Source organism: Nicrophorus vespilloides, unplaced genomic scaffold (genome assembly GCF_001412225.1).
Source record: "Nicrophorus vespilloides isolate i.1.1-1 unplaced genomic scaffold, Nicve_v1.0, whole genome shotgun sequence".
Lineage (NCBI taxonomy): Eukaryota > Metazoa > Arthropoda > Insecta > Coleoptera > Silphidae > Nicrophorus > Nicrophorus vespilloides.
Window position 1 is genome coordinate 237,054 of NW_017100099.1, and position 20,670 is coordinate 257,723.

The following is a 20,670-nucleotide window of genomic DNA, read 5'->3' on the forward strand; positions in this document are numbered from 1 at the left end:
TCTTTTTTCGCTTCATTTTTACTTCGCTCTTTTTCCGAACTTCCTCCTATTTTACATAATAAGTGTACGTTCGTATCGACGTCTTCACGCTATGCACCTACTTATAGATACACGACTCGCTGAATGCAATAAATATTATAGTAAACATTCTAATCAACTAGGTACACTAACAGGCGCCATTTAAATAAATTCATTTGATTCAAAAAATCAACAATAATATTCAGTTTAGAAACATGAAATAACGTTATGAAATCTTTATAATTTATATTTTTAGAAATCTCATGTATTTCTCTGAATTTATTCATAGTAATGTTAAAATAAAAATGTATTGAATATTTATTTATTTAGAAAGTATTACATTTATAATTATAAAACTCCATTTTTCATTCACTTAAGTATTCTTAAAGTCATTCTGATCTAACTACATGAAAGCAGATAATAATTTAAAACATTTCTGATGAGAAAATACTAATGTTATCTTATAATAATTGCAAAACTAACTAAGGAAATTACGTATTAAAGCCAACAGAACATTTATGATGATTCAAATGACGTGTCTCGCAATATGTTTCAATTACAATGAATTCCCACAAGTGTGTACGCATCTAGATTAACAAGAATTGTGAATAAGAATACATAAGTAGATATACACTTTGAACAAATTGACTTTTCAAATAGAAAATTTGTTTAATATATTATCGATTTACAAAATCTGTCTTATCAAACGATTATGTGGTTTGTGTTGTGATTATGTCTATTTTCCAACAATGAAACACTCCAGCAAAATCAATTGTACATTGATATTAGCACAAAATGAAAGTAGTTTAGATTAAATTTTGGAATTGTTAACTAATGTATAAAATTATACTTTATACACTAAAATAGAAGACTAATGTTAATTTTTGATCAATAATTATCGTAATTTAATTGACTTTTTCATGTAGCAAAGAAAATTAGAACATATATTTTTTTAATATTTGTATATTATAAAGGAATATGCAATATCACTGTTTTATTAATAAAAACAATAACTTTTTGTATTTAACTTCTGATTTAATTTACAACAAGATTTAAATTATGGTAAGTAATGGCAACGTTGCATTCGCCAAAATAATAAGTCCTTTGTTTTAAAGTACACAAAGCACACAATGACCAAATACAAAATTCGCACGTCCGCGATCTATTTGTTTTGAATAAACTTTTCTATTATTAAACCGGATACTATTATTACTAGGAATTGAAAACCAATATTTTGACGTGGAAATGGAATGTAAAGTTAACCCGATTAAATTAAATATTCTTTAAACGTTCTATAAAAATTTAACAGAAATTGCATAGCAAAGTACAGCTCTTTATGGATGAGTCCAATTGTGAGAGGGTCAAAGCCTACCTATCATTTTATGCTTTGGACTTATTTTTTTTATGTTTTATAATTTTATTCACAATCCTTTTACTCAATGCACATTGAGTAATTTTAAGATCGCGGTTGACAATAAATGGAAAATCTTTCCCGATGGATAGTTACCCTTATGATGATTTGATTTTTAATGTGTTGGTAGGCTGTCGTCTTGTAAGTCATTGTCTATTGACTTGGCTGAAGGTCCATATTCATTTCACGCCGAACCCAATTCATTTCACTGCCCATCTGTGATGAACGATGGCCCTATTGTTGCAAGCACCGAGAGGGCTCACAAAGGGCCAAAATTCGAACCGGCGCCCACGAAATCGTGGGTGCCCTACCCATTCGGGTATTAGTCGCCCTATTTGATAAATAATTGAATTAATTATAATTTCAAATTTTCGCTGCAAGGTTGAAAATCACTGTTATAATGTTTTAGTATTGCTGTTGCAGCTGATTCTTTGTGTCGATTCGCGAGAATTCGTGTTCCCATCCATATATGGCAATTTTGAAAACCAGTTCCTAATTTGTATTACTCTCTTATCGAGTGTGCGAAATGCACTACTTTTATATTATTTATAATTACTATTACTATTATTCCAACCTTTATATCGCCGCGGACCGGTCAAGGTTTGATAATTTTACCGCGGACCGCAGGGGGGGAGACGTGATTTAACATTTTAACGCTAAATTAATGAGAACCATGAGCTTGTTTATTTGCAACGAGGCGATTCCATCTGGGTGTTTGTGAGGCGCGGTACCATTTGATCTACGGACCGGTACGCAGCCCTTTGGGTTGGGGACCACTGTGCTACATGATATACAAGTGAATTACTTGGCAAGTTACCTGTAATAATCACGATATGTAATTTTAACGCATACCTAGTATGTGCAGCTAATAATTTGTTATTTTTTTATCTAGTGTTCGAGACTCATTCTTTTCGTGCCCCAATAAGTAATATTTAAACCAGAGGTTCCCAAAATCTTATATATTAAGGGCGCTGCAAACCGAAAAAGTTTGGGAACCCCTGATACAAATCAGCTATAACTCGTCGTGTCTTAGACATAGAGGCTACTACATAGCAAATGCGCTTCATATTTCAAAATATACATCTGTATTTTTATCATTTCTAATGTTGTATACTACATTTTCAATCTATTACTAATATTCACGTAGAATTTTTGACGCGTCTCGAATTTGAACTGTTTTTGAATACATGATTTACATTAAAATATACAATGTATCATGTGAAACAATCAATTCAAGGCCTTCATTCTTAATATACGTTCTTCTGTCTAAACGAAGATTACTTTACTGAGATAAATATGATGATTGCGCATTTTTCGGCGTGTACAAAGAGATTGCACAGAATCACGAGAACGTTATTAACAATGAACTCAAGTAATCAAAAATATTAAAATTTATCGGATTTTCTAAAAGTAGAACAGTCAAGCTATCAACGATAATCATAAAATTTAACTATAACAAGAATAGCAATAAACATTATAACGATATGAAGTCATAAGCATTGAATAAACTATTTATTCTATGCAATAAATATAAATTCTTGCATATATACATTTAGTTATATAAAAGTATGAACGTATTATTAATATGTATACCTATGTATCATATTTTTGATGTATGAAAATGTAAAGTTGATTGTCACTACTTTTGTGAATAGCAAATAAATAAATTACCGGACTAATCGAGGATATTTACAAAAAGTGACTTGACTGTATATAATAATTTTGTGTAATTTTTTTTATAATTCTTGTTTATTTTGCTGAATTTAAATTTAGTTCGCTTTGAAATTTTCAAACCATACTATAATGAATGAACTGATCCAAGCCGCACTATACGGGGAATTGCAGTACACACATAATCCGTATATTTTAAATTCAAGTTCAATGTGTTAATATTTTCATTTGCTCACATGCGTTCCTTTTTTGAATCAACATCAATGAAAGTATTAACGGCCGCGTGTTAAAATCACTGCATAATACACGATTTTAGCAAATATTTTATAATTAGAAAGCAGCACTTGCAATTTCTTCGAAACGTAATAATAACATAATGCATTTGGAAAGTGAATACGGAATTATTACGTTCATATTTATCTCTCTTTCTCTCTATATATCTCTTTCTTTTTTTGAAATTCCTCCGTGTAACTCGACACCATTGTAGTAATATGACGGAAAAAAAATGTATGGTACCATAACACGGTGAGAAGGAATTTTAATTGGACTACAAGAAGATTGTTGACAATGTTAATAATACGAAATTGAAACGTACAACTTTTTTCCGATTTATGTACACTGCAGTTGATACAAATTAGTATTTCTATAATAATAAACAAATCTACTATTCCTAATACCATTTTATTATTAGCGTTTTGTGTAAAGTACAATGATTTTGACATTATGTTAAAGTTTTTCTGTAAAATTATACTTTGGTTATTCTGAATGAATACAGGTTTTACATCAAGTATAGTAAGACCTCGTTTAGCGCTTCCACGATTGACGCTGCTTCGATATAACGCGATCAACTTGAGCCAAAAACTATTAAATTTACTTATTTATTTTATCTTAATGTGACTTCTTTTAACGCTTGACTCTAAAAACGAATCCTAAAAGAGGTCTTACTGTATAAATAAAAGTAATTTTGTACGTAAAGATGAAACAAATATTAAAAAAAAAAAATCATTTTTGTGTAAAAAATATTATAAGACCTTGATAAGTCTTCCACTTTGTTATGATCACAGTTAATTGCAGTCTATAAATAAAATTGGATGCATCCGATTTGTGTAGAAATAAATATGTTTCTAAGTTGTACCAATTAAATTGATTACATTCCACTCTCGGTTAAATATTGCATCATTAAGTCTGTAATGGAGAGGTCGTGATATCAGCTTCTGATCTTAATTGAAGACATTTGCCTAGAGAAAAGTGTGGAATATAAATGTCGGAGTGGAATCAATTGTGTGTTAATTCCTATTCTAAACGACGCACACTTACTAAGCTTGGAATAGAGAAGAAGGAAAAAAAATCAAACAAGATGCATGACAGCACACATGTAAGTCCTTGTCGTAAAAGTGTGATTTGTCGACCTACTGAGATTTCTTTTTTAAAGTTTGTGACAATTTTCAATGAATTGATGACATTTATAATTATCTATATTTATTTTGTTAAAGTATTGCCACATAATTTTCAAAATTATTTATGAAGGACAGGTATTCCCAGTTTAAACCGTAAAAGAAGTCAAAGAAAATAGCAACAAATATCAAGATAATTTAAGTATAAATAGAGTTACTATTGAGGTTCGTGAACGTGAAACTAATCACGTTTAAAAAGTTAAATTTAATCTAGTACAACGGTTCTTCTCTAATGGTTTGCGCAAATATTTTTATATATCCAATATTATGCAACTATTGGATGTAATCATTAACACATCATATCTCCGGTGTGCATAAAATAACCGGGATTTATTGCATCTAAAAATAGAAATTATTCTTATCCAAAAGAATTGGAAGACTGTGTGGGCGTATCGAAGGTATTACCAATCTGGAATACTTGTATTCCGAAGTGGTTCTCTGATGTCATTCGTTACTTGATTAACTCAGGAGTCACGTATGGAGGAGTCATCAAAAACTGGACCGATGCGATTTGAGCCCAAAGAAAAATATAAAGTTAAAAAAAATGTATTATACACGGTGTTTTGTGAAAATATCTGCATTGCGTAACTATATATTTTTTTCTTTGAGCTTTCCGACGTGTCCGTGCATAATCTTATGTGTCAAGGTTCAGTAATTATCTTTTTTGTTATATAATTTGAGTTCACATGGAAAAAAAATATACACATTAGTGTTTAATGATAAGTTAATGCATCTGACGTCTTATCATTGTAATAAAATTAATGAACCGAGAAGACAAATATGATATGATATCATAATTAAATTAATGATGTTATTATATAAATTGAAATTGAAAACCGATCAAATATATTTACGTTATTAACTATATTTTATCAATTTGAATCAATCTTTCATCAGTTTTTCAAGCAAAACTATTATTTAAATCGAACTGAGAATTTTTTTTCAAGAATGTTACTGCAAGTTTAATTTCTAAACAATTCGATATATTAATTTCTAACAATGATTTTCAAAGATTTTATCGCGACCCCCACGGGGGTCGTAAAAAATTAATGACAGGTCAATCCATGTTGTTTTTCTACATATATCCATTCTTCGGAGGGTCGCAGAAACTTTGTAGGTTCAAATGGTGGTCGCGGCCCAAAAAGTTTGAGAATCACTGATTTATAGTATGTATACGAAACAATTTATACTTTTGAATGGATTTTCATGTACGATGATCAATTAGTAGTAATAGAGGTAATCCTTTAAGTTTCAATCCTACTATAATACTAGCATTAAGAATTAAACCTTTTTTCTCTAATTATTATGATTATTTTGTGTCTAATTTGTACTTACATTTATTTTAAATCATAGATGTATGTATTATGCAATGTGTAACCTAACCAGATAAGCCTGTATTTCATAATTTACGATTTTAATATTTAAAGCTGTAATTTGAGTTGCCTATATTTGAATTTACTTTTTGCTGAAGCATTATTTACGTTTTTTTAAATATAAATAGATTTACATCAATTTATTATTGATATAAATCTCTTTGGCCCTACTTCTACCCCCTTTTCGGGTAATATTTGATAATATTATAAATATAAATCTGTCTGCAAAGGGTTAATTTATTACAAAATCAATTTTTGAAGTTTTCTCCTTCTTCTTTGATAATCTTATCTACATCTAAAAAGGATACTAAGCTATTAATTATATATGAATATAATACTATTATATTCATACTAATTAATCAATTTCAATTAATTTTTTATTTATACTTATAATAATAACAGTATATTTATTGATTCTATAACCAAATATATAAATTTACAATAAAAAGTTATGTAGATTACTCATAATAATGAACTAAGTATAATTTGGAAATATTTAAATTATCTTATTTAATTTTCTTTTAAAGCAGCTGCTGCAATCTATCATTCATGTTCTTAACTTCTGCTTTGAAATTTGAAAGCGAAGAAAGAATTCAAACCATTTTGTGCGGCAACAAAGAGCTTACATAAATTAACGAAGAAATATTAATATTTATTGTACTTATTACACTATGACAATAATAATTTCAGATCATTTATGTACATTTCTATCATTATGCAACAGATAATTTCCAGACGTGACGGAGGACCTATCTCTCACCAACAAATTATTATCCTTCTCTCTAATTATCTGCTTCAATCGCTGCACTTCCAGCTCGTGATCTTCCTTCATATTCGTAATTATACAATCTTGTTCTTGCAATCGCTCTTCCACAGTAGATAATTCATGCCATGCTTCCTTTTGAACTGACTGAAATGAATAGAAAAAAAGAAAAGAACAATGATTAACATCGATGTGCATAATTTTGTATTATTATACAGTTTTGAATAAACAATTGCAGGTTATTTATCAAAATCAAAATAATATACCTTCAATTCATTCCGAAGTATATCCATCCGACTCGCTATATCCGAGCCAATCTTTTTAACGGCTTTGTTCTCCAATTGTCTTTGATTCAAAGCCTTCAACAAGGATTCCTGCTCAGTGACCAAATCTTTAGCGAAATTCATAGCTTTGTGCAGTTGCTTTCTACAAGCGCTTCGCGATAATTGCACCTCGTTCAGCGTATGCTCCAATTCCAAATATTTAGTTTCGGCTTTTCTAAAATAACCACATTATAAAATAATTTAAATTCAATCCAATCACTCACTTCATGTGCTTTTCAAAATTCTTTAATTTTTGCTCGCCTTCAGCTTTCTCTACATTCATCGCCGATATCTTTAAATTAAACTCATTGATCTGTTCTTTTAGTTGATCTATGCACTCTCTCAACTTAGTTTTTTCATTCTCATACTGTATTTTCAACTCTTCATACCATCTGAAATTTAAAATAAATCTTTATAAATATTCATAAATCTTTTGATAAACTCACTTTTTACATTCATTGACGCTTGCGTTATGAACGGTGATGGGGATATATTGGTTTCGTTCATTTTTAAAATCGTCCTGAGCATCCACTAAAGACTTATTCTTTTCTTTGATTACCGCAACTTCCGATTTACATTTACAATATTGATCGTGGAGAACTGCATAATCCCGCTCTGAAAATAATTTTGTGAGCTATAAGAATTAGTGTGATTAATGAAATCAAACCTTTTTGTTCGTAGCATTTGAGAATTTCTTCAATTTTATCTTGCTTCAAAGCGCACTTTTTAATTAGCAAGTCGTTCTGATCTTTTGTGGTTTTAAGTTCATCCTTTAACTGATCGATTTGCGTGCTGAGAACTTTGCTACATTCCGAATCTTCGGTTAGTTTCGTGTAAAGATTTTCGTTTTCTTTAATTACTTCCTTCAGTTTACCTGTGAACCGCACCATTTCCGTTTCGTAACTCTCAATTATCTCTTCCTTTTCTGCTATAGTTTCTTGGTAAGCATTTAATAATGGGGCTAAAGTATGAGCGTTCACTTTACCCCAAGTTATTGGAGAGTGTTTGTGACCATAGTGACCGTCGCCAAGTGCAATTATCTCCCCTTCGCTTTCTTGGCTTGTGGGTAAGTTGTTCGTCTGCAGTTTCTGTTGGTATCTCTCCAACTGCATGTTGAGACGATATATTACGTTCTTCAGCATGTTGCAATCCTCAAGATACTCTTGATTACTTTTCTTAAGAGCTGCATATTCTCGCTTGGTTTGTTCCAAGCTATCGTTTAAATCTAAACAAGTTGCACAAACTTTTGGCTTCTCCATTTCGTTTCTGTATTGAGCGAATTGCACCGCCAAACTTTCGTATTGAGCTTTAAATAAGTTGATCTCATTGGCCAATTCCTCATTAGCTCCTATCACTTGGTTCAACTTCTCTTTTAGCTTACAGTTCTTCTTGGAGAGGTGATCCTGGGCGTTGACCAATTCCTGATTCGCGTTCAAAAGACGCTCGTTCTCTCTCGACAGGATCCTTCTGCTTATTCTGCTGGAAGTCTCGATCAGTTCGTCGGGGTTTTGGTGTATTTGTACTTTTGTTGGGGAACACTTGATGGCATCTGCATTGGCACCGCATTTCTTTCTCGAGTCCGATTTATGCACAGGAACCTCGATTTTCCTGTTTCTCTTCGGTTTCACAGGAATATCGTGCTGCTGATGCTGTTGCATATTGTCACCTCCGATAATTTTGAAGAATGGAAGCATCTATATCACTCATAATAGTCCTAACTTTGAAATTTCCATAATCGATACTTCGTCCCAAAATTGTACAATGTGAATGCACTTACTTGCAAGTCAATGCACGCACAGAATCTATTGATTTAATTTGTTTAATCGATAAAATTGAGTGCGTCTCTTTTGGCAGAATCTGTCAGGTATAGGACATTTTACTTGGCACTGATACAAATAGAAATTAATGGTTGAGAAGGCATTGTTGATTTCGCGTTATGTTTTGAATATGTTGCTTAGTTACCGTCGCAACTTCAAGTTCCCAAAATATTCACTAGATGGCATCAAGCGTTTAACTTTCAAATACATGAAGTATTCATTAAATACGTTAGATGGCATTATTCAATGAAGAACTTATAGTTTTTATGAAAATATTTTAACAAAATATTATATATTTCTTTGCTTTTAGCTATGATAATGATAATTTTAAAATACATCTTAAACATATCAAATAAAAACTAATTAAATATATCAAACTTTCTAATTTCATACCAATTCCATATTAATTTGAAAGATAAATATTGTTATATTTGTTATAGGAAATAGCGATATTCAAAGAACATGGCTCTAACGGGTATATTCAACTTCTTGCTCCCAATGTCGGTGGCCTTCGATTCGAATTGCGACTTCTTTCAATACATGGAATTAGGGCAAGAGTATTTCATCTATAATAAAGAGTATCCAGAGAGCTATGGACCAGGAACCAATTGCCGATGGGTTGCTCAAAGCCCACCTAATACCAGAATCGTCATGTCTTGTCCAGATATAAATTTACCAGCTGTAAGAATAAAACTTTTTAATTGTTTTAAATGCAATTGTTTATATCATCATTATAATTTTAGAGTAACAATTGCCAAGCGGATTATATAACTATTTCTTTAACGGGAAATTCATCCCTGACCGATGGAAACAGGTATTGTGGAATTGGTACCATCAACGTCGTCTCAGCTGAAAATGCACTAGCATTAGGTAATAAATACATGCATAAAACGTTAACAGTTTTTATTGTGCAAAAATATCAATATTTATTTTATTTTAGCTATAGTAAATGCAATTCTCTTAGCTGTATTTTACAAATAAGTATATATTTTTAGGATTATTCTCAGTGTGGTATTCAGCTGGAGGAAGGTTTTCTTGTAGTTTAACTGCCATTCAAAGTGAAGATGGAACACAAAGTTCTACAACTGCAAGACCGAATACTTGTGATTGTGGTTGGCGGAAAAAAGTAGGTTCTTTTAGTAGATATACTGAAACATGATTAATTTCCATATTTCAGAGAAGAATTGTTGGAGGTATTGAGGCTGGAATCAATGAGTACACTTATATGGCGGCAATTGTGGAAATACCCTATCAAGATGTGTACTGTGGAGCAACTATAATATCCAAAAGATACGCGGTAACTGCCAATCATTGTCTGGTAGATAAAGTAGCTACCGATTTAGGTTTACTGGTAGGAGATCACGACTTAAGTACAGGTAAATAAAAAATATTAATATATTATTATTAAGAGTAATTAATTGTAATTGTAGGTACTGAGACAACTCATGCTGCATTGTACACCTTGGAAAAGTTCGTCTCTCATCCGAGCTACAATAACAGAACTAATAGAAACGACATTGCAATTCTGAAAACGCAAAACGTGATGGAGTTTGGTGAAAGCGTTGGACCCGTTTGTTTACCTTTCCGATATACTAATAGAAATTTCATTGGAACTTCGCTTACAGTGCTAGGTTAGTCATATACTATATAGGAAATGACTGAAGTATTTGTTTTCTCCTAAAAACTAACATTGTTTATATTACTTAATATAGGTTGGGGAACGACGGAATTTTCAGGACCTAAGTCAGATGTTCTACTGGCAACGAACGTGAGTGTGATACCAAACGACGAGTGTCAAAGGGCTTTGCACATGAATATGGTCTTCAATTCACAAATCTGCACCTACGCCCAAGGACGAGATGCCTGCCAATACGATTCCGGCGGTCCTTTGATTTGGAATGTCAGGGACACTAAACGAGACCAATTACTGGGTATCATTTCTTATGGTTTAGGATGCGCCTCGCAATATCCAAGCGTGAATACCAGAGTTTCCAGTTTCTTAGCCTGGATCGTATCAGAAACGAGTGGTATGCATATATACTTTTGTCCTAATTCATATATAATAAATATTATTTGTTTCAGATTCCATCTATTGCATCAAATAAGAAATCTATTTAAGAAAAATATATAAAAATGAGAATTAATGAACAGCTAAGATAACAACAAATTATTGATATATGTACTGTGTACTGTGTACTAATACTATTATATTTTTTAAGGAAATTATTATAATATTGCTTTAATATGCTATAATTGCATAATTTTAAATGTTATTTTATTAAGTAATATGACAAGTGTCATATTATAATCGTTTCTATTTTTGTTTAATGTCATTTTTATGTTAAGGTTATGTCAGTTTTTCAGTCAAATCTGTCAACGAATGTCATAGTAACGCTTATTTTATGACATATTGTATACAAAAAAATGTTCCTTTAAAATAAATTATTGGGTTGTGTAATAAGTTTCCGCGTTTTTTTAATTTAAATTTTTCCCGCAACTTTGTGTTTTATTAGGTAAAGCATATATATATATATATATATATATATGCATTCGCAAGTATTTTTCTTGCTCTACAAACATGTATGCTTTAATTTTTCGAAATAAGCAATTTAATCAATTTTTAGACATTTTAATAAATTTTCAATCTCCGTCATTGTTGAAAGTAACACCCTTCGTTTGTTTCGACATAGAACAGAAAAGATGATAATCCGTTGGCGTAAGGTCTGGAGAGTATGGATGATGCGGTAGATCGTCCATTCAAGATTATTCAGAGCCTCCTTGATGATGGTTGCGGTTTTTGTGAAGAAAGATGACTTGACTAAGTCGATCGGCCCTTTTCTGCAGAATTGCTTCGTTCGCGCGATGAAGTTGCGCGAGATACCATTGAGAGACCTGTTTTTCTCCAGTATTTCTCAGAAGATTACACCTTTACAGTCTCATGAGTCGCAAATAATGGTCTTCCTGGGATGGAGATCTAGATTGCCATTCTTGAACTTGGAAACCCAATTTTCAGCGGTCCTCTGAGTTATAGCATCTACCCCATCACGTCATAAAAGTCGTAAACTGCATCCATAGCTTTTTTGACCACGTGGAAAGGAGAAATATAACAATCCCTATTTGAAAAGTGTGAATGTTGATTAATATTAATTAATTCGAAAAATTGAAGCAGACAGGTTTGTAGAGCAAGAAAAATACTTGCGAATGCATATATATATAATGAAAAAAATAAATTTAAAAAACGGGAACTTATTACACAACCTATTATATTTTGTAATGATATCTTTATATATACAATACCTTTTGATGTGTATGTTAACAATACATAGTAATTTATATGTAATATTTTTAAGTTCTTAATTGTGGTTTAATAATAAGAATATTTTTTACAAATAAAAACAAATATTGAAATCTTTAGATATTCTGCGTAATACACTTTTGTTTTTACTTTTTAAATCTTTCGTTGATACGAGAAAATCAACTAAGTGCTTTTTATCATCTATTATATAAATGTTTTGGCAAATAAATAATTCGTTACATATATCTCTTTTTTAATTATTTATTCATAACAACAAACATACTGGTTAAAAATTAATCTCATTATTGGTAACAATATATCATAGAACCGTAGGTATTTTTTTTACATTTAAATATTTACAAGTCGTAAGATTTCTTCAACGGAAAGAAGATTGCGGCCCATGCAACCAAACAAACCATGATTCCGATAAAAAAGTACGATTTACTCCTGTTCCATCCAACGAGGATTTGCTGTTGCTTTGGATTCTTGGTGTTGCAAGTCTCTGGACAAGGTGCCTGAAACAAACATATATTATTTATTATTTACTATAACAGAGTAAAATGTAACATTTTATTATAAAAAAATAGGTTTATCTAAAGGTAATTATTGAAACAACTTATTTTTTAATACAACTGATAATATTGAGATTAAATATTGTGAAAGTCATTACACTATTCCATCTTGATAAATTAATCTATGTCATATCAATTTTGTTTGTTTCCTATAATTGAAAATAGGAAATATTACGTAAAGCAAATAACATATTTTTGTGCAAATGTGAAACTATTAATTTATCGGTTTGTCCTTGGTTGATACTGGATATTTTGAAAGTGAACTGTATGAAGTCTATATAAAGGTTTTAGAAAAAAAAAAATATAAAATTTTTATAAAAAATCATTAGTAATTAAAAAGTTATTTAAAAAATTAAATGAAACATGTTTTTTTGTGCAAATTTGTGCATTTTTTTATCTTTTTTTAATGAATTAATGATCTTTGGTATGTTGACTATTTGTGAATTTGTATTAAGATATGACGGTATTAATATAAATCAGTGATTCCCAAAGTGGACGCTGCAGCGATCCAGGTAGAAACATTAACACATACAGTGAAACATCGCTTAACGAGTTTAAACCGTTCCAAAATGTCCGGATTTTTACTCGTATAATGAAATGCTCGTATAGTGAACATTTTCAAAAATACACAAAATATGTCTTCTTTTCTCTGCTCATCGTCACTCGTTATGCAAAACGTCGCTCGTTAAGCGAGTCATTTTTTTACAATTCATTTTGCTAGTTAAGCGAGGTTTCAATGTATATCTTTCTGTTTAATTGCTATGCTTCGATTAGTCCGGATTAGCTATAGTTCGGTTTGAAAATTTCAAAACAAACTGAATTGTAATTGAGCAAATTAAAAATATATTCTACAAAATTAGTTCATACAATTATTTTATTATTTAGACTGGTTTCAAGCACTGTGTGAAGTATAGTAGTATTTTAATAAATTTTCTTTCATGTGATTATTATTTTTGTTTATATTTCTAATCTAACTGTTACAATAAATATTATTGTTAGTATAATTAACTTTACGGATTTGTTATTTTCCATACAATTTTCAATACTAAGAGCATAAGCAAATGTTCAATTTAAACCTTCCATTTATCCATTTAACATCAATTTATCTGCACTGAAGCAAAAAAAAAAAACAATTTTTCAATTTAATTTAAACGTTAAAGTCTTTTAAAATTGTCTTCGAAGTTCTTACAAGCGCTTTGTTTATTTACGTCCACGAAACATGAATCCTAACACGATGTGTTTGAAATTCGACTAATTGATTATACTTTAAACGAAAAGTAAAAAATAAGTAAGGATACACAAATTTTAAAAACTACACCGTGTCAGACACAATTACATAAAATAATAATAACAGTATATCTGTAATCTTATCTTGTATAAAGATGTTTTATTGTTACCAGGCAAAATATCAGCATGTTATCAAACATCCATTAAATAAAATGCTGCCGTTTCTCTCTACAATATCAATTTGAGATTATAACATTTGTGGACCAAGACTTTTGCAATAAATTACGTAAAACTAAATTACGTAAATGAATTCCAGTTCAAGAATTTATCATTTTTCTATCAGTTACGTTCCTAGAATTATGTAAATAATTTATAAATTCTGTTACTACACGGGAGATTGCATAAACAACTGCTTTCTCTCCAACTCATTAACGTCTGTGCTGTAAGTGGTCTCGCTTCGGACTATGTTCATAACATTAGCAAAATAAATATGATTCCAGATACGAAAGTAAACAAGTTCGTTAACCGATCGATAACATATTTTATAAAAAAAATATATAACAAAAATGGAATTTTATACAATTTACAGAAATTATATTTGTATCAAGTTTGTCCTGTGATTTTTTTATATAATATTACTTTAATTAAGTAAATTCTAAACTAAATATGTTTATCTGTCGTAGATTTTTTTTTTATTTTAAATTATATCATATATAGTTATCTACTGTTACGTATTTTTCAATATTATTGCGTGTTTAATTTTACATTGGTTTCCATTACAAAAGATGAAATAGCTGAGTAGTAAAAAATAAGTTATGTGAATAAAGAAATAGACTATAGTAGTATAATGAAGTTATATTTTGGCTTACCTGATTAGCATCGTTTACGGTCAAAATTTCGGTGCTCTGGTTCATGATTATTGAATCGATTTTTTATTCTCTTTGCTCGTTAATGGGGAGGAGTGAAAATCATAATAAAATTATCCGAACGTCGTCAGGCCTTTTTATAAGTTTATTGATAATGTATCTGGCGCAAGATAAGCGAAATTAAACGACTTTTAAACCATCAAACTCTGCTCACTTTATGCACAATTTAAATTTTCGAAACCGACAAACTATATGTGTCAGCTGTATGCACCGCACTCTCACTTTCGACTGCAGATCGCATTTGAATACCAACTAGTTTTCACTAACTGCTACAAAGTTATTTTTATATATTTTTTTTATTACTGTTGTTGCTGTTGCTTGTTGTATGTACGTATGTTTCTGCTGCGCGCTTCGAAATGGCGATCTACGAATTGGAGTCCGTTACTGGCCAAGTAAGCATTTCGCAATTCGATTTGCTCGATCACCTTGACAACTCCTTTATTTAATAGCACCTCTTCCTTGTTTATTATGCTCACCTTTCAAAGGCTAAACAAAACGCATTAATGCTGGGAATGAACATAGAGAAACAATATGTTATGGAATTGCATTAATTACCAAGTCAAGATCGTTTCGCGAAGCCTTTGTTTAATTAGTCGGATAACATTTTTATGGAATTTATATACGTTTATGAATTATCTTGTTTATTTATAAAATTAGTCCTTGTTTTTATACATATATTTATATAAGAAAACGATCGAAATCTCGACTGTATCGAAATCCCGACTATATCAAAATCCCGACAACCATAATCTCGACTGTATCGAAATCCCGACAGTGTCTTTTATTATATATGACCGCCAAAACAGAACATTAATGAGTTATCTTCGCGGAATAGCTCATAGTGTTTCATTATAATTATTTTTTTTTATTTTTGTATTATAATAAAGATAATTTAAAAAATTCATCGCTCGAGTTTTTTATTTCTAGAATATAACGGGGGGAGTTGAGATTATTAATTGTTGTTATTTATTGTATTTGATTTCATTGAATTATTCACAATAAACTTTGACAATTTGAAATAATTTGAAATGTAATTAGATTATTAATTGTTGTTTTTAACTATAAATAACAATATATATTTATTATTGTATTTGTTTTCATTGACTTAATAAAACTTAAAATTAATTTACAAAAAATCAATATCTGGTAAGTGGGGAATCTACCCAAAACCGAAAAACATGGGAAGGGTCTACGACACAAAAAAGTTTGGGAACCTCTGCATTAGATGAATTTGTTCGTAAGAGATTAAGGGAAACCCAGGATACTGCAACTCTTTGACAACTAGTGATGAACATAAGTTTAGTCATATTATTATTAGAATTTAATAATTCTACTACTTGAAGTTTTTTTTTATATAAATATTTCGTAAACAAGCTTAAAAGTAATACATTAATATCTCGCATAATACAGGTAATCGGTTCTGCAAATATTATTGACTTTTTGAAACCGGACTAATCAAGGAACAAATAAAAATAAACCGCACAAAAATAGCACTAAAAGGGAAACATTTTGAGTACTAATTGTGTACTTTTTTTTTTCTATTAAAAATGTTTTAAAATTGTCAAATCGGACTATGGACTGATCGAATCCGTACTATATGAGTCAAATCAAGGGGGTCTCAAATAAAAAATTGCCTGGCGCTGTCAAATTTGTCTGAGCGATTTAGGGACTGTAATAAAAAATTGCAGGCGGGACAGAGATTTGAAGTACTGCAGATTTTGAGATAATAAAAATTATGTAACAAATAAAATTAATTATTCATATTTTAGGAAAGTATGAAATATCACTTAAAGTTGTCCTCATTTCCAAGTCTTGAAAAATACGTTTTTTGAATACGTTTCGATTTAGACGGTTTTACATTAAAAACATTACAATTTTGATTTACAAGTTTTTCTCATAGACCTATTTACCGTGTAAATCGGGGGATAGGTGTATTTCAATTGTTAATTTTTCTTTGAAAACTAATATTTTTGATTAAAAATCTACTTTCTTTGTTAAGCGAGGTTCCACTGTATATACCTATGATATTTCTTTGGTATTTAAAAAAATTATGATACACATCGTTATTAAGATGACCTAAATCTATTTGGTTTAATATGCCATTTCCTGAGTCAGTGTTCTATATAATTTACGACTGCTCCAATAACAAGTCTGCAATTCAAGGTAAAATAATTTGTACTAAAAGAAGAAAATTACATCCAAGAAGTTAAAAATTAAGTTATCAGTAGATTTAAAAAATAATGATGAAGAGGATTTTAGAATTTTATTGAATGCAGAAGATGTTGGGGTTTCAGTGGAAGATTTATAAAATCTTGTTAACATCGAAGACAAAGAAAAATGAAAGAAAAATTAGGAATTTTTGACCCTTGAAAGAGTTATAAGTTTTTTTTTAATGAAAATGATCCTAATTTATGAAGATAACTCCGTATTATTAAATAAAAAGCAAAAATAGCGCTAACAATCACATTTCTTTTTTTAACTTTTATTATTCATTCATAACCTGACAACATCCCTGGCTATAAGTAGAATGTTTTTGGCCAAGACAGAAAAAAAAACAAAATAAAAACAGAAAAACAAAATAAAAGCATGGAACGGAACGATTTCCCATCGGAAATCTTCATATAAACAATTATAAATTTAATTAAAAAGAAATAATTCGATGACAATAACAACCCAATTAAAAATTGATTTTGACGGCACTATGAAAATTTAAACAATAAAACTAACTTTTATTTTCTAAAGGGGAGGTCGAGAGTGTTGTGTCTCTTTAGTCTGTGGGGTGTGTCACTATTGTCTAGGAGAGATAACGCGAGACTGTTGGGGTGGTTTTCCAGTCTGTTTTAGTAACGGGCACTGAATATGGGGATTTGACTCTTAACAGTGTTCATGTGGAGGTCGTTGTGTATCGTGTCGTTCGTCACGTACCAGGGGGCCTGCACCAGGGTTTGGTACTTGGACTGGAAGCGTTGCAGGATCTCTATGTTGGAATTGCTGGCTGTTCCCCAAAGCTGGATGCCGTACGTCCACACTGGCTTCAGCACTGTCTTGTATATCAATAGTTTATTTTCGAGGGATAGTTGTGATCTTTTTCCGATCAGCCAATATAGTTTCGCGAACTTGATACCCAGTTGCTTCCTCTTTGTTGCGATGTGTTTCTTCCATGTGAGTCGGCGATCCAACATCAAGCCCAAGTATTTGGCATCGTCGGCCTGTGGGATGATTTTCTTGTTCAGTGTGACCGGGAAATAATCGCATTTAGTCTCATATTTTACAATGTGATTTCGTTTTGTATGTAAGTTGATTGTTTATTTAATAAAAAAAATCTTGTTCGAAAAACTGGCTATACTTCTAAAAAGAAAGTTTCATTTAACGAACTATTTAATTTTCTATTCGTTAATCGAGGTATGACTGTATTACTTATTATATATTTATTTTTTTAATCTTTAGACATTTCAAATCATTCTTATACTAACTTCAACACAATATCATACAAATTATATGCAACTAATAATAATAATATAATTTATATAGATATTAATATATCTAAAATATATATTAATTATACTTTTATCTTGGCTATTATATCTGGTTATTAAGACATTAATTATGAGTGATTTAAATTTTTAATACATTTAGATAAAAAACATATTTTTAATTCTTTGTTATTTGTTAGATTTTCTTTGTTGGAAGATGCGTCGGATAATACACAAGAATTTATATTAATTGTTAGTGATTATCGTATTTAATTATTATCCATAAACGTGTTGTTTTCTTTGCTACTAATGTTTTTTACCTTGATTGAAATTGCATTGTTATTAATACTTCTCACTATTCATTACGTAAGCTCGGCAATATATTAAAGAAAATGGATTTCAGGTAATTTTTATTGGAAGATACCAAGAAGAGTTATATATAAATATCGGTTTTGGAAAGTCCAGAGAAATTGCAAATGGAATACATTTTTTAATTTGTAATGCAAATGAAAATCGTGACACATTTTAAAAATAACTAGAATTCATATATTTTTATTTATCTTTCAGAATCTTATTTTTATTAGATTATATCTTCTAAACAGAAGTAGCAAATGTAGAGAACAAAATAAATAAGGCACAGTGGAACCTCGCTTAACGATATTTTTAATTTACTTGAAAAACAAAGGTGTCTTTGACTGAAATTTGCATCTTTATTGCATATAATTATCATGAAAAATAACCATAATTCTTATAATTATGAATTTGATAATTTCGAATTGGATTTAAGTTTGAGATAATTTTAATGTCTTCAATACTATTTATAACATTGATAAGATATATATTATCAATGTAGAACAAATATCCTATAAATGATCTAGTTGTGCGTATATTTGCGTCTATTGATATATAAAAACTGGTTCATCTTAGTTGTTTGGATTTTACTCGATAAACCTTTGATCAAATATACGAGCACCTCACATAACGAGCATTTCACTTAACGATCAAAATTAATTGTAAGAAAAATAATAAATGACGTTTTGCATAACGAGTGACGATGAGAAGAGAAGTCACATATAATGTGTATTTTTGAATATGTTTCTTTATACGAGTATTTCACTATACGAGTATAAAGCCTGAAATTTTGTAACAGATAATACTCGTTAAGCGAGGTTCCTCTGTATATAGTTAAGATACCCAACTTTACATATGATGTTTTAATGTAAATCTAATACATTTGTTCATAATTTCTTTTAATCATCTAACGCAAGACTGCGCAAATTATTAAAGGGTTGCGAAATGATAGCAATCAGATCAACTATTTTCGTAGATAACTTGAAAATCGAATGTTGTGAATATCGAATAAAGAATCAGGGTTATCTTCGTTTGTTTTTAAGTGTGGGCCAGGAAACAAAAGTATATGAAAATTTTCACATGCGAAAAATGAAACACGACCATATTTTTAAAACATTGATATTGGAATTTTCTTTACTGGCTTAAATGGTAATAAGCAGGTTTCTTTCCAAAGAAATATCAAGTATCAACTAATAGATTGTAGAATATAAGAACTGATCTTCTGAAGAACATTATCATTGATTTCAAATCACTTGAAAATGCAAACATCTACTGGAACGGATTCTGTTTCATATTCAAATCACATAATTCAGTAATATAATATAATATTACTACTCACTTGTTGTTTTTTGTTTTAGTGAGAAATTTTAGGAATAGATTTGAATAAATATTTAATGCCTTGTTGTTTAATTTTCTGTTCTATTTGCATGTTTCTTACGTTTAAATAAAATTATTTTAGCGGGAGATTTCAGGAATGAAATGACTCCTGTGAACATTTATATTTCATTGAGATGACAGCTTAATAAGACATCAAATGATATATAGGAAATATGATCGCTTTTTTAAGATTTCTTCTTTAGGTATCTTCTTCATATTAAATAGATTATTCAAATCAGTGAGAATTCTTAATATTTCTTAAATTCATAGAAGTTTATTTATATTGCGTTTTACGAGTAATAAATTATATAATTTAGCAAAATATCAAATTACTTCTATGCTCATAAATAGTTTGTTAAGTATACAATATATAGCTACATACAAAATGTTGAAACAATTGTTATTTTTGTATTGCGTAGGCTGTTATCAGTCAGCTGAGCAATTCTTTATAACCTACATAGGTAACATATGAAATTTTTAAAATGGTTTAAATGATTGTGCTTAAACATTTTTTTTTCGGTTTGATTAATTTATCTATAAAACAATTTGAGGTTACGACAAGGATGTATTCTTTAAAACAGTGTTTTTTTGACCAAAAACTTAATGCGAACCAGAAAAT

At 30.0% G+C, this 20,670-nt stretch overlaps 2 protein-coding genes across 2 annotated transcripts in view; one reads left to right on the forward strand and one right to left on the reverse strand.

Annotated features, from left to right (window-relative positions):
• LOC108567886 (venom serine protease-like) overlaps positions 1–10,961 on the forward strand; it is a 55,128-nt gene extending 44,167 nt beyond the window's left edge. The window contains exons 2-7 of the mRNA XM_017928604.1: positions 9,271–9,511; positions 9,574–9,700; positions 9,826–9,956; positions 10,008–10,206; positions 10,261–10,461; positions 10,543–10,961. Coding sequence (XP_017784093.1) covers positions 9,293–9,511; positions 9,574–9,700; positions 9,826–9,956; positions 10,008–10,206; positions 10,261–10,461; positions 10,543–10,961 — 1,296 coding nt within the window. The 5' untranslated portion in view covers positions 9,271–9,292. The remainder of the gene's footprint in view (positions 1–9,270; positions 9,512–9,573; positions 9,701–9,825; positions 9,957–10,007; positions 10,207–10,260; positions 10,462–10,542) is intronic.
• On the reverse strand, positions 6,619–8,707 carry LOC108567885 (protein Cep89 homolog). Its single transcript, XM_017928601.1, has 5 exons — positions 7,681–8,707; positions 7,460–7,628; positions 7,238–7,405; positions 6,957–7,188; positions 6,619–6,837 (listed from the first exon to the last, which is right to left on the reverse strand). Exons 1-5 carry the CDS (start codon positions 8,705–8,707, stop codon positions 6,619–6,621), a joined length of 1,815 nt encoding a protein of 604 aa, XP_017784090.1.
• Positions 10,962–20,670: the final 9,709 nt, after the last annotated feature.